Source organism: Bufo bufo, chromosome 8 (genome assembly GCF_905171765.1).
Source record: "Bufo bufo chromosome 8, aBufBuf1.1, whole genome shotgun sequence".
Lineage (NCBI taxonomy): Eukaryota > Metazoa > Chordata > Amphibia > Anura > Bufonidae > Bufo > Bufo bufo.
Genome location: NC_053396.1, coordinates 25,480,576 through 25,496,243, shown reverse-complemented (window position 1 = coordinate 25,496,243; position 15,668 = coordinate 25,480,576). Strand labels below are relative to the sequence as shown.

General features: G+C 46.7%; 1 protein-coding gene across 6 annotated transcripts in view; it reads left to right on the top strand.

Moving 5' to 3' along the window:
* FLNA (filamin A) overlaps positions 1-15,668 on the top strand; it is a 111,475-nt gene that overhangs the window by 58,339 nt on the left and 37,468 nt on the right. For all 6 annotated transcript variants that reach the window (XM_040405190.1, XM_040405187.1, XM_040405189.1 and 3 more), the window contains exons 3-9: positions 9,795-10,043; positions 10,684-10,781; positions 11,321-11,468; positions 11,567-11,685; positions 12,017-12,094; positions 12,605-12,767; positions 14,269-14,469. In XM_040405190.1, coding sequence (XP_040261124.1) covers positions 9,795-10,043; positions 10,684-10,781; positions 11,321-11,468; positions 11,567-11,685; positions 12,017-12,094; positions 12,605-12,767; positions 14,269-14,469 — 1,056 coding nt within the window. The remainder of the gene's footprint in view (positions 1-9,794; positions 10,044-10,683; positions 10,782-11,320; positions 11,469-11,566; positions 11,686-12,016; positions 12,095-12,604; positions 12,768-14,268; positions 14,470-15,668) is intronic.

The following is a 15,668-nucleotide window of genomic DNA, read 5'->3' as shown; positions in this document are numbered from 1 at the left end:
TTTTTCACGCAGCCTCATTCACTTCTTTGGAGCCAGGGCTGCGTGAAAAACGCAGAATATAGAACATGCTGTGATTTATTTTGTATTTTTTATTTTTTTCCCATGCAACGCAGAACTGATGCGTGACCCATTGAAATTAATGGGTCAGGATTCAGTGCGGGTGCTATGCGTTCACGTCACGCATTGCACCCGCGCGGAAAACTCGCTCGTGTGAAAGGGGCCTAAGAGTATGTCCACGCTTGGGGTGGGAGGGGGGGAATCTGCCAAATGTGCCATGGACTCCTCAGCAGATGTCCATCGCAGAAACGCGTCTGCTCAAGTTCGTGGTCTAAATGCTATGGATAATCTCGTGTTTCTTGGTGCAGACTTGAAAAATCTGCGCGGCCGTATACAACTACAATATGGATTCAAATTCCACGTGGATTTGACTGATTACTGTATGGAGTGTGCCCCGAAATCTGTACAGGATTTACACTGTGAACATGCCCTAAAACATCTTGATGATCGGCCATTTTCTTGCTGTGGGAAGAACGGCTAAAGCTCTTACTGTTACTCCGATTCACTCTCATCCCTGTTACTGTAACACATTACTAATCTGTCTCTTCCCCCCCCCCCCCCCCCCCCCCCCCCCCCTTTCTAATCCGTCCTGAATGATTGCCCTGGGCCGGTCTCTGTGCCCACGCCTCCGCCCCGGGCCACTTGTGTTCAAAAAGACTGGCATTTGTTCCATGCAATTCAACCCTTTACCCAGTCGGTGAAAATACATGTGACGCGTTTCGGCATGAGCCTTTTTCAAACCTACATGCATGTCTGAAACACGTCACATGTTGCAGTAATTGCATGGAACGAGTTTTTTGTTTTTTTTACACAAGTTGAATTGGGATGCTCTTCCCTCGACGTGAGCACGGCATAAGGTGAAACGTGGTGGCGGCTGGAACACAAAGTGCACGCTAAACTGTCGCCCAATTAAATAAAATTGGATTTCACATTAAATTACACTTGTGGAACCAAATGGCTTATGGCTACGTTGTGCTATTCCTCTGTTATTCCTACTAGAATCTCGTGAAGAAAATGTATTGCCAGTTGGTGTTGTCTCCCTGCAAACAGTGCTGCCAGTGTCGGACTCTGCAGGGACACGCCCTAATGGCTATTGCTCTGTTGTACATTTATTCATAAACTTCTGCTCTAAAAACCATGCTTTGAGGCCTATCGCACATCAGAATTGGCTCCTGCCCCATCACCATTACTGCTCAGAACCTGGTCCGTTCATGACTTGTCACGCTCCATGTGCCTAGTGTACTTTATATCTGTGCGTACGCAGATCTGGACTCCTGCGGTCTTCTGATCACCTCTGGTTAGAATTACGTTCCTGTGTAATGCCTTACCCCTTAGTACATGTACCCTCTGCAGAGTATGCTGGCGCTATATACATTTATTTTTGGGAAGGAAAATATGGCCACGGTTCACAATCTGATGCTGGCTGACTGGCCCGTCATCTTGTCCTTCAGCTGAAGAACAGGCTGAAATGTGGGCATTTTTATTAGAATTTTGCGCTGTTACTTTCACACTAGCGTTATTTTCCGGTATTGAGATCCGTCATAGGGGCTCAATACCGGGGGGAAAATGCTTCCTTTTTGTCCCCATTCATTGTCAATGGGGAGAAAACGTAACTGAACGGAATGCTCCAAAATGCTGAGGTTTGCTTTCCATCCTGGGATTCGGAGCAAAACGGATCCGTCATGGCCCACAATGCAAGTCAATGCGGATGGATCCGTTTTCTATTGTGCCAAACAAAACTGATACGTCCTGCATTGACTTTCAATGGAGTTCATGACTGATCCGTCTTGGCTATGTTAAAGATAATGCAACCGGATCTGTTCATAACGGATGCAGATGGTTGTATTATCAGGAACGGAAGCGTTTTGCTGAACCCTGCCGGATGAGGCAAAAAAATAACTAGTGTGAAAGTAGCCTAAGGCCACGAAAAAAAATGTCGGCTGGACCCAAAACTGTGTACAAATGTTTTTGTCCGGCCAAAACCCAGCATTTACTCCTGAAAGCGGCCAGATCACCGCCGGACCTTCATCAGTCAATCAGACTGTGAACTATAGAATCCGGCAACGCCAGATCCAGTGACATCCGGCAGGCTGCTCCCTGCCGGATATGCTACCGTAGATGTGAATGCGGCCTTAATCTGTCCAGGTTGCCCCACTGGTATCATCACTTATTGCACTTAGGGAATTGCCACTTGAGTGATTGCTAGATTCAGGAGGTGCTGGGTGTTGACGCATTGGGCCCATCCTTGCTCTGGATTCTTCGGCGCTACCTTTTCAATGAAAGATGTTGCCAGGGATGTGCAGACGTGAGAATGTGTTCTCGTGGAATCTTCCCATACTTCATTGTCCTTGATGGAACGTGCCTGGACTGCAGACTACTGTCCTTGTGTAAAATGCTGCCCATGGATGGGGGTAAAGAATGGGCACTTCTATCCTTGCAGATTTCTTCAGCCTTCTCGCCAGTGGGGCACTGCTTAATATTGTGCATCCTGGAGACTGCAGGCCCGTTTAGGGCTTGGCACCGCTCGTACCGCAGAGCAGACCTTTACTAGGGGAAGGTATGAGTTCACTAGGTTTGTTTTGGAGGCTCTTGTTGCGCGAGGAAGTGGGGCTGTGACCAAGGCATGAAGCTGCCACCACCCCCCCCCCCCCCCCCCCCCCCCCCCAATCATCTCCTCCTTCCCTGCTCCATCCCCCAGACTGTACAGGGAGGGAGGGAGCTGAGATTCCTGGCAGCAGCTTTCTTGCTGGGGTTTGCCATATATGGCCAAAAAATGTTGGAAACTGCAGCGATTAGCGGAGAAGCCTGCTAGCCATGGAAGTGGCTGCACGAGGGGTGGGGATCTGGGGGCTGTGCCTCGGACCCTCTGACTCAGACTGCTCATCATGTCTTGTTGGTGAAGTTTAACGCTTGCCATGCTGGCTGTGGTGCACACAATGACACTTGCCCTACAGTGCTTTTACAGTGGGTTGTGTTTTGCAAACGGCGCCCCCCCCCCCCCCATGTGCTGACCCTCTGTGGCGGGTGCTTTCCAGGGCGTACGCCTGTAGCAGATGCTTGAGGGCGAGTTCACACACTGCAGATTTGTTGCAGAAATTTCTTCAACGGAGATGGACTTTAGCTTGTCTTAAGGGGGCGGTTTGTGCAGCAAGCGCAGGGTTTTCTGCAAGCCCCATTCGAACGGATGCAACGGTAGCGGGGATTTCTGCATCCAATCTGCCGTGTGTGAATTCACCCTTGAACAAATCTAAGCTGAGGGGGGGTGCAGGATGTAAGCCGCGTTTAACAGTTTTCTGTCCATTTACTAGGCACCAGTTTGTGACTGATGCACATGCACACGACCCTATTTTTCGTCAATTTCATGTCCCCCCCCCCCTCGTATCCATGTTTTGCGGACCGTGAAATATATGCACATGAGCCCTAAGTGGCATTTACATGCCGAATGTTATTAGTATGGGCACAGTAAATACGATTATTCATTCCCTGCAGCTTTCACTTCTTGGCAGCACCTACCGCATACGGGGAGATGTGCTGCCAATAAACGAGCAGTTTTATATCCGCCAAAGAGACTGATGACTAATAGGAGTTTTCTCCTTTGTCATTTGCCCAGTGGCGGTGAACGAAGGTGTGTGCCCGATCATCGGCCTATACGAAAGGGCCCTAATGTGCACTACTGGGCGACATGTATGTAGCCCTCAAGTGTAATATCCGGTTCACGTGTGTGAACATGCATGTAAAAATGTCTGCAGCTGCAATGACCCTTTTGTTGTATAATGCGTTTCAGTTCTTAAAGGGGTTGAGCCAAGATTGACGCCATGTGTCTTGTAGCCCCACTTAAGCAGATCCTTTTTTTTTATTTTTTTAAAGGGGCATTTTAGTGGTGACTGGTGATACCTACCCACAGGGTGATCACTAATAGATGGGTGGGGGGTCTGAACCACCTATGCACCCTATTCCCTGGAGAGCCCCCCTAAAATGACTGAAGCTGCCGGTTGAGAATGTCCACTGCTGCTCATATCTCTATGGGACTGCAAGAGATGGCGGCGTACCACAAGTGCTGGGCTATATCAGAGGTGAATGGAGCAGCCATGTGCATGCTCCACCTGCTGCTGCGTTCACTTTGGGGGTAAAGGGGCAAAGGGTCCCCATTTTACTGATCAGCGCAGGTCCCAGCAGTCAATTACTCACAATCTAATAGCTAGCCCCTATCCTTGTTACAGCCAGACTACCCCTTTAAGTTGTCCTCTTCTGTGCATAATTCTTAATCTCCTTTTAGGGCTCATGCATACGACTGTTTTGCGGTCCGTTTTTCACGTATCTGTTCCATATCTAAAAAAAAAATTTCTGTGATTTGAGTCCTCTTCCGTTCCGTTATTCCACAAAACATATCTGTATAGTTTCCTTTTTGCGGAACGGAAACTAACTTATCATTCACCAAACACATGAGCAATATGGGCTGGGCATAGCATTTCTACCGGATGGATCTGCAAAATACAGATGTGTCCCGTATGCATTCCATATTTTTTGCGGACCTATTGACTTGATTGGGGACTCAGACCGTGATTTGCGGACAATAATGGGACATGCACTACTTTTTTGCGGAATGGAAAAACGGAATGCACACGGTACCTTCCGTTTTTGCGGACCCTTTGAAGTGAATAGTTCGGCATACGGTCTGCAAAAAAAACTGAACGGAAGAGGAAAGAAAATGCGTTTGTGTGCATGAGCCCTTAAAAGGATTTGACAAGGCTGACAACCGTCTATTTTTCCTCCCATAGGGGTTGTCACCCAGCTTGTCTGGAGTTTTTCTGGCTCTATGGGGGGGAGGCAGATTGTGGTGGGATTACCCTGTTGGTGCTCTGAGTGATGTTTTTCCTTTGCTGAGAGTTGTAGTTCCACAAGTGTACTGATGAGTCTTTGCCTTTTGTCCCGCCCGTGTCTGGCTTGCTCTGTTTTGCTGGATACATGGCAAACTGTCCTGTTCTCAAAGCCTGGGAAAGTTTGGGTTTGGTATCGGAAGAAAACTTTGGGCCGGTTCCACAGCGAGCGAGGAGCGGCAGGAAACATGTAATCCAGTAGCGGAGGCCTTATACGGAAAAAATCCTATATTGTGAGTTCATGTGACTTCACGAGTCAGACGTTTCCTCGGTCTTCAGTTTACAGCCACTTTCTATAACATTTGCGGCCTCTGCTTTGGGACAGTCCGGCTGGGAGAATTCCTTGCGTGATGAAACATGTCCTTCAGCACTGGTTGAATTAAGGGGAAATGGAAAATGGCTTAAAGGGTTATTACTGGCATGGGGGGAGAAATCATGTAGTACATGACAACCTCTTCCTAATAAAGCTAGAACCAGTCCTGTACCTCACATTGATCCAGAGATCTCCCCATTCATTGTTCTGCTAGATTTATATCAAGCTGACTGCTCTGGAGGTGTGTCCTTTCTGCTGCAGCTCTCTCCTTATCACAGCTCAGGAGGTGTCCTTTCTGCTGCAGATCTCTGACATCTTGGGAGGGTATGTTCTTTTTTTTCCGTAGCTTATTCCTTGTAACTGCCACCCCTTCTATCAGATAGGCATTTGAAGATTTCCACTGAGCATGTGCGACCACTCCAGTGAGGTGGACAGATAGAAATAAACAGCAGGTGGCGCTATACAGATACATTTTATTGAATAACTTGCATGCTATGCTAAATTTTTCATTACATACAATTACAAGTATTCAAATCCAGATGATGATTTGCTAAATGTGGATTTTTTTTTTTTAACCCTTTTATTAATCTTGGATCACCCCATTTACCCACTTTCATGATTACAGATGCAGCTGATAACCTGGATATACATGTTAAGTATACAGGCTTTTGGCAATACAAACGTTGCTGAAAGCGCCTTTTTATAAATCCGCCAAGTAGCACTGGAGGCCTAGTCACAGCTATTCTGTCCTGATGAGCTCCTGCAATATATTCTTTGTAATGAGCTGCTTATGTCCAGCCGTCTGACTTTAATGAGAGCTCGGAAATAGCTGTCAGGAAGTGTCTTATGGGCCTTTTGGTGTGACCCGTAAGTAAAGAGCACCTGTCACCTCTCGATAGGTAATGCAAGTAGTTACTAAAACAGACCTATGTCCTAATTCTTGAGCATCTATTGTTGGGATTTATTCCTCTATTATTCCTACTAGAATGTGAAGTGTCAGATGGGTGTTACCAGTTGCGGGTGTGTCAGTTTAATACTATCCAATCAGTGCTACTAGCGTCAGACTGTACAGGGACACGCCCTCAACTGGTAACACCCAGCTGGACCCTCATTGCACACTGTTGGCAATTAATTCATAACTTCTAGCACAACATAGTCCTACAAATAGATGCTGCAGAATTGTTACATGGGAAATGTGTGTAGTTAGTAAGGCTACTTTCACACCTGCGTTAGGTGTGGATCCGTCTGGTATCTGCACAGACGGATCCGCACCTATAATGCAAACGCTTGTATCTGTTCAGAATGGATCCGTTTGCATTACCATGAACAAAAAAAAAGTTTTTTTTTTTTGTTCATGATGATGCAAACTGATAGAAACATAGAATGTGTCGGCAGATGAGAACCATTTGGCCCATCTAGTCTGCCTAATATCCGTTTTGACTTACACTGAAAGTCAATGGGAGGAGGATCCGTTTTCAATTGCACCATATTGTGTCAGTGAAAACGGATCCGTTTGGCTCCATCGTCAGGCGGACATCAAAATGCTGCAAGCAGGGCGGAATGGAGGCTGTACGGAGGCAAACTGATGCAATCTGAACGGATCCTTATCCATTCAGAATGCATTGGGGCTAAACTGATCCGTTTTGGGCCGCTTGTGAAACGGATCTCGCTAGCGGACCCAGAAACGCCAGTGTGAAAGTAGCCTAAAACGGACGTGTCCGAAGTGGCCTTTAGACTTGTGTAACGAACCTTGTCTCCTTTAAAGGGGACAATTTCGTTTTACCCAATAGTTTCCGATAAGGCCTAAATGGTTGCAGACCCATCACGAATTAGATTTGGTGCCAATTTTTTGATCAGTTGCCCATGTTATATGTGGGCACTGTAAATTTAGGTGTAAATGGAATTTAGAATTTAACTGGGAAAATCTGAGGCCCCTATTGATTTGTACCCTTTCGGGGTTGGTTAAAAGGGTTGTCTATAATAAAATAAAATGTATTTTCCACTTCAGTGTAGTCTTGGGCTCTTTAGACCAGGAGTATGTGGGTGGTCCAACTAGTCTTGGAATATAACTATAGTATGATTGAGAAAAACCGTAACGGAAACCAGACGACCCGGTTCTAGTCGATGGGTTCTGCTGGGTGCAGTTGGTGTCCGTCCTATTCCAAATTCAGCTCTTCCAGGATTTTTTCCTTTTTACAGGAACGTAAACCCAGGCAGAGCAGATGTGAACTTGGCCATACTCTTGTAATCTGGATGCGCTAGGGCCACCTTGGATTCTCTCCCTTTGCTGCCTCGGCAGTTTGGCTTCCCTTCCCGCCTTGTTTGAGAGCTTGTTAAGAGTTCCAGTTGTGACTTTTGAGCCTCAGACTTTTGGAAGACACGGGTCCCCCCCCACCCCCCCTCCTCAGACCTTCACTTCTGGCTTACAGAGAAGCATGTGCTGGATGCATTACGCCGAGCGTCCCGTTGCGTCTTCCTTTTGTTATAGCCGTGATGTCCTTCAGTGCTGCAGAGGAAAGCGCCTTCCCAGCGTAGCTGGAATCAATTAGTAGTAGTAGTCCTTAAACGTGGATGTTGGACAACCTCCCTCCCTTTTGGGGTCTGGCTGGGTATAGGAAGCCTGTGCAGGAGGAACACATGGTTTTCTTGGGTTGTAAGCTCTTGTAGTTCTGTATAGTCTGTGCTTGTATATAATGTGACTCCTTATGGCTTTCACTTTCATGTTTGTGAATGGACAGGCGACCATTCGTTGATTGGGTGCCTGGAAACAGTGGGGGAGACATGTAGAACTGGCTGAGTTGCCCCTAGCAACCAGTCAGATTCCACCTTTCATTTTTCACAGCTCCTTTGGAAAATGAAAGGAGGAATCTGATTGGTTGCTGTGGGCAGCTAAGCCAGTTCTGCTTTACACCAGTTTGATAAATCTCCCTCAATGAATCCTTAAAAGGGTTTTCTCATCTGAGACAATAGGGGGTATCGCTAGGATATGCCCCTATTGTCTGATAGGTGCAGGTCTCACCGCTGGGACCCTCACCTCTATCGAGAACTGACTCCCGAAAGTGAAGGAGGGCACACTATGCATGCGCAGCCACCCTCCATTAATTTTCCAATGGGGCCACCAAAAATAGCAGAGCGCTGGCTCGGCTATTTCCGTCGGGCCACTAATGGTGAATGGGAACGGGGGTTGGTCATGTGCAGTGCGCTTCCATTCACTTATGTGGGGAGAGCACTTGGTGGTGGCCAGACCGTGACCAGCGGTAGGACCAGCACCTATCAGACAATGGGGGCATTTCATAGCGGTGTGCCCCCATTGTCGCAGATAAGACAACCTTTTTAAGCAGCCTTTGCCTGTCCCCATACACGTGATTTCTGCACAAATGCAGCTATCACCAAATTCCCAATAATTGCCTGCTTATAGGAGGAACTATTAGTTCCTGATAACTGCCCGCCCAGTCACCCCTTGTAAATGTGGCTTACTGAACGCTTGTATGTCCATCAGCTATTCCTCCAGACCCTCTTCCATATACATGCACACTTGGCTCAGGCTGAGTGTGCATGTGTTCTCTAGCAGTAACCTATCTCCCTGAGAATGCAAGGATTGAGCATGGTAACATCCTTGATCCTGATTCCCCTAACCTTTTGCATTGGAGGAGAACCCCCCCCCCCCCCCTCCCCCCAATACACATTAGAGGGCTGGTCCAAGGGTCCATTCACACAACTAAGTGTTTTGCGGACCACAAACTGGAGATCCCCCGAAACGCGTGTACCGGCTGTGTGCGTTCAGCATTTTGCAGAACGCACAGGGCCAGCCCTATGATAGAAATACCTATTGTCCGCGGAACGGGACTACGACTGAGTGCTGTCTGCATCTTTTGTGGCCCCACTGAAAAATTAACGCGTCCACACCCGTTCTGGAATGCGGACCCAGAAGTACGGTCGTGTGAATGAACCCTTAGGCTGCGTTATCCATTGCGTAGGGAATCCACTTGCCTGATCCAACATCCAGCATTGCAAGACACATCTGTATACTGCCAGATCACCATGACTAACGCGGTCCAGTCAGTTTACAGTATAAATGCTGGGTTTCGTCTGGCGTTCATCCTGGAACAGGGTAATGAAATGGCGAATGGAGGCTGATGTGTATGGCCGGTTTTAGGGAGAACTGGTGTGTAAGCAGTTGATCCTGATGGATCGGTGACCAAGGTCAAGCATGGCTTACATTGAAAGAGACGAGGAGCCTAAATATTCTACTGTTATCCGTGGTCTTGGACAGGATTTATCACTTTGGTATTTATGGAAATCTCGCCGACAAGACTAAACACTGTCTGAGCGTACAGCCTTGAGGAGACAGATGGACATGCTGAAACTGCAAATATTTCCAGTTGTGAATGGCAGACTGACAATAGGTCCTGAATATTGGGTCTGCGAGGGCTTTATAGTGACTAGCGGTAAAACTTCAATATCGCACTAATAATGGCTTCCTGTTTTTTCTTATATTTTTGGCAATATTAGGGGGGAAAATAACCTTTTTTTTCTTTCTCCTGCAGACAGTAAAGCCATTGTGGATGGAAACCTCAAACTCATCCTGGGTCTTATCTGGACCCTTATTCTGCATTATTCAATCTCCATGCCAATGTGGGATGAAGAGGAGGATGAAGAGGTCAAGAAACAGACACCAAAACAGAGGCTCCTGGGATGGATCCAGAACAAACTGCCTCAGCTCCCCGTCACCAACTTCAGCAGGGACTGGCAAAGTGGCAGAGCTCTGGGTGCCCTTGTCGACAGCTGCGCTCCTGGTGGGTGCCTTGAATTACTCATAGCCACGTCTAGGGGTCCATTCAGACATCTAAGTGTTTTGCGGACCGCACATGACCTGCCCTATGATGGCAATCGAGGACAAGAATAGGACATGCTCCATTTCTTCTGCTGGGCCGTGGAACAGAATTACGGATGCGGACAGCACAGTCTTTAAGACTCCATTGACCTGAACGGCTCTGCACCCATTCCGCATAGTTGCAGAATGGATGCGGAGCCAGAACTACAGACGTGTGACTGGACCCTAAGTCTAAATGGAGGGCTGAACAGGAAAATGAAACCCTATGAATGTAATGCAGAGAATAGGTGGTCGTTTTCTTTGTAATGAATGACGTGTTATGCTATCAGGGCCATGATGTGCATCAGAACCACTAGGACATCGTAAGCTGTAGGGCAGGCATCCTCAAACTGTGGCCCTCCAGCTGTTGTAAAACTACAACTCCCACAAAGCCCTGCTGTAGGCGGATACCTGTAGGCTGTTCGGGCATGCTGGGAGTTGTAGTTTTGCAACAGCAGGAGGGCCGCAGTTTGAGGATGCCTGCTGTAGGGAATATGTGCACCTTTGGATCGGCCATGATGATGGTGGCAGTGTAAACTGACGGATCTGACCTTTCTTTCCAGGTCTGTGCCCTGACTGGGACTCTTGGGACACCAGCAAGCCCGTCGACAATGCACGTGAAGCCATGCAACAGGCTGACGACTGGTTGGGAATTCCTCAGGTAAATTGACATTTTCCAAAATCTTAAGGCTCCACTCAATCGATGGAGGCCGTCTCCAGAGTGATGTGCATTGACATACATTATTAGTATTCATTTTTTATTTTTTCTATTCCTTTTTGTTCATTTTACACCAGTGTTTGTGCCGCAAGAGGTGCCTGATTTATGACTGGGCGCATGCCTCATCATAAAACAGGCGCATCTTTTGGTAGTCCTTGTGGTTGCTGGAAAATGTACACCAGCCCTTGTCGGCGTAGTTTTTGGCAACTTTTACACTTCTTTTTTTTTTTTTTTTTTTTTTTTTTTTCCTGACCTAAAATTTGTAAATTTGGCGGAGGTAGGATTCTTAGCCCAGCCCCAGCCATTCCTTTGACACTCCTTTTTATCAAATGTGCCAAAAAGATCCATATAACTGTTAATAAGTGACCCCGTGTCTTTATTCTCTTCCACTGAACACCTTTTTTATACTTGCGTTGGCATGATTATATTGTATAAATCTGTTTTTGCTGTACATTGGTCCTTAATCGGCTTATCTTCTGCAGGTGATCACTCCTGAGGAAATTGTAGACCCGAATGTAGACGAGCACTCAGTCATGACCTACCTGTCCCAGTTCCCAAAGGCCAAGCTGAAGCCTGGAGCTCCCCTCAGGCCCAAGCTGAACCCCAAGAAGGCCAGAGCCTACGGGCCAGGTGTGTGTTTGTTTTATAATTTTTCTTTATTGAAATCCGAAGTGTTTTTGGACTTGACATGGCGCTCACTTGGTATAAAAATGCATACAATTCTTCAGGTATTGAGCCAACTGGTAACATGGTGAAAAAGCGTGCAGAGTTCACTGTAGAGACCATCAGCGCTGGGCTTGGAGAAGTCATCGTTTACGTGGAGGATCCTGCAGGACACCGAGAAGAGGTAAGATGTGAAGTCTTGTATAATGTGAGCTTAAAAAAAAAAATCGCCTACGTTCTCAAATCTGTTTTGAGATCCAGCAGTCTGCGGGATCCTCTACTTCACAGCCGGATCCCCTCTACCTGCAAGAAGGTCTGGCGATGATCCAGCATTAATGATGCGTTTCAGCCGACAAAAACCATTGCACGCAATTATTTTTTTTTTGGCTAGCATTTGCACCGGATCCCTGAAATGGAGATGTGAACGTAGCCTTCTGTGTATAGGTTCAGTTGTTAGTCAGTAGGTGACCTACATGAAACGAGCATACGCAGATGGTTTATTCATTGTCTTTTAGGCTAAAGTCACTGCCAACAACGACAAGAACAGAACCTTCTCAGTGTATTACATTCCTAAAGTGACTGGTTTACACAAGGTAAGACTTGCTGGGGGGCGATATATTATATTTCTTTTATGCTACATCCACACAGGAGGCATTTAGGTGTGGTGAGAATCCGCACCAAAATCGAATGGGTAAAATACACAACAAACCAAAGCATAAAATTTGTACCTCCAAGTCAAGTTATGGTCTGATTCCGTTGTGTAAATTTACTGTGTGGGAGATTTTCTTTTTTGCTGCTATTATATACATTTTGCATATTCCACATGCAATTCACCTGTGAAAAATAATCTGTCTCCCATTAAGGGTCCATTCACACATCTGCAAAATGGGTCCACATCCATTCCGCAATTTTACGGAGCGGGTGCGAACACATTCATTTTTGACGGGGCCGCGACAGAATAGAACATGTCCTATTCTTGTCCGCAGACCCTGAGAAGAAAAGGCATTTCTATTATAGTGCGGTCCGCAAAACTGTTGCGGCCGTGTGACTGGACCCTTACTGTAGTGATTGACTTTAATGCCGTTCTCATTATCTTATTTCAGGTTACTGTCCTCTTTGCTGGGCAGCACATTGCCAAGAGCCCATTTGAGGTGACTGTGGACAAGTCTCACGGGGATGCTAGTAAAGTCACTGCACAGGGACCTGGTCTAGAGCCTGTCGGAAACATTGCAAACAAAACCACCTTCTTTGAGATCTTCACTGCAGGTACGGAGGAACGCTTAGAGAAGGAATTGGCACCGCAGTTTTATTTCTTTGCAGCTTGTGGGTCTATGGAAGCAGCTGTAGACTCCACTGTGATCTGATGCGTATGGCACTGTTGAAAGCTGTTAATCCTGTAGTCTATAGCAGCCAATTTACTAAGCATCTTAATCTAGGGCATCTTATTTGAACCAGCTGTCTCCTTTGAAAATCCATCCGAGTTCTCTGCAATCACTACTTGATTATGGGCTGCCTTTTCAAGAAGCCAGGGCAGTAAATTAAGTGGCGGACCCGTGTACTATGAAGTATAGTACACAAGAGAATACGGGTCCAGTCTGCTTTTCTCTCTACATTGATGATCCTCTACCAATTTTTATTTTTTTGGTGAAGATTGAGGAGATGTGGTCTGAAAATGCAATTTTTTAAATTTCCTTTTAATTTTTTTGCGGGGAGATCCCTTGTCTCCTACATGGTTATATTTATACTGTTTAAAGTGATCCTCCGGTTCAAGGGAGTCACATCCCAATCACATTTAGTCCATTTACCCGTCCGCAAAACACTGATACTGGCCATGTACGTTCCACATTTTGTGGAACGTACATGGCCAGCCCTGTGATAGAAATGCCTATTCTTTCTGCAATTGCGGACAAGTATAGGACATTCTTCTTCTTTTTTTGGGGTCTGCAAAATTGCGAAACGGATGCAGACCCAGAACAGACGTGTGAATGGGGCCTAACGGGAAAGAACTGGACATCTGCATGGTGACCTTTTCATCTTAACTGCACTTCCACAGATTTCAGGCGTCTTTTCTGTCATCCAAGATCGCCGCACCTCAGACTAGCTGATGCATGTGAGCAGTGCTGCCTGATCCAACGGCGGCGGGAAGGGTCTCGGACTATCGGGTGGTCTGAGAAGCTGTGTGGATGGCAGAAGAGGAGCCTGGGAATTGGCGGGTGTGCAGCTAAAAAGATAAAAAGGAAGGGACAAGCATTTGTTTCCTAGTTCATGTGAATTATTTTTATTTGAAATTTTTTTTTTTTTTTTTTTACTATTTTAAATCTAATAGTGGCGATACATGAATAGCTATCTGGTTGAGTTCCCCCTCCGCTGTGAAGCGCAGGGATCCTTGGGCTAACTGAGCCAGAACTAATCCTATCGTTTTCTATGGGATCATACCCATCCATCCAGCATATTTGTTGTCGAGCCAGATACAACTGATGTGTACTGCATAGATCCGACGTCTGTACATTGATGCCGCCGGACAGAAAAACTGAGCATGCAGCGTTTTCTGTCGGGCGCTATTTGACATCTAGCATCGCAACTGATATGCCGGATGGATGGGTATGATCCCATAGACTATGACATCAGTTTTGGCTCTGTTCCTCTAAGGTTCCCCCTGCTTCACAGGCAGAGGGTAGCCAGACATGTGTAAGGGGCATTACTGTGGCACTAGTTACTGACCTTCTGTTTGCAGCCTGCCCTCATACGGAGTCTGTTTTTATACTAGGTGCTGGTATGGGTGAAGTAGAAGTGATCATACAGGACCCAAACGGACGGAAAGATACAGCAGATATGCAGCTGGAGGATAAAGGTAGCAGCACATACCGCTGCACCTACAAGCCCACCATTGAAGGCGTCTACACCATTTATATCACATTTGGTGGTGTGCAGATTCCCAAGAGTGCTTACACCGTCACTATTGGTCAAGGTAAGAACCGCTTCCATACACGTAAGCAAAGTCTTGGCCTGAATGTAATCCTAAAGGCAGGTGGCCACAGGGCAGACTTGCTGTGGATTTGTTCATGGAATATCTGCAGCAGAATATGGTGTCGGGCAAGTTGAGGATTTGCACAAACCTCATTGACATGCTGTGGAGACTTTCTGCACTGAAATTGACCTGCGGTGCAGATTTTGAAATCCTGAGCATGTCCCTTTGTGTTGTGGATATTTGCAGATTTTTTCCCCCATTGGCTTCAAAAGGGATGTCACACTCCGCGATTAAATGTATTATTGCAGTGTTAACTGCTTGTCAACAGCAAAATCCACAATTGTGAATTTCAAATTTAACTTTCTTTTTTTCCATTCTAATTTTCAGCAGCAAATGTGCAGTTATCTGTGACTTGGGCTACTTTCACACTAGCGGCAGGACAGCTCTGACAGGCTGTTCACCCTGTCGCATCCGTCCTGCCGCTATTTTGGCGTGCCGCCGGACCACCACTCCGTCCCCTTTGACTATAATGGGGACGGGGGTGGAGCTCCGGCACGGCGAGAGGCCGCCAGACTAAAGTCGGACATGCAGTACTTTTAGACCGGCGGCCTCTCGCTGTGCTGCGCCGAAGCTCTCCGATTATAGTCAATGGGGACGGAGCATCAGTCCGGCGGCACGGCAAAATAGCGGCAGGATGGATCCAACAGGATGAACAACCTGTCGGATCTGTCCTGCCGCTAGTGTGAAAGTAGCCTTACTGTGGATTTCTTTATTAATAGTATTTTTCCAGGTTCAGAATATTCCTAGCTTTATATGGATAGGCCTGTGATGGCTAACCTCCAGCCGTGGGAATACTAACTCCTAACATGTACACTTGCTTAGATGTTCTCAGAACTCCATAGAAAGAAATGGAGCATGCTGAGAGTCGTAGTTTCACCACAGCTGGAGTGCCGGAGGTTAACAATCGGTGGGATAGACCATCAATGTTAGATCAGTGCTGGGTCGTCTCTACACACCCGCAATCAGCTTTTTAAAGGGGTTGTCCAGGCTTTTAATATTGCTTAGTGCTGAGTGAACTTCTGTTTTAAAATTCGGGTTATCTCAGAATTCCGCTACCACGGACCATAACTTATGGTCCAAGGTAGCCAAATCCATAATGGAATTCTTAGATAACCCGAACCTTGTACGCCAAACTTGAA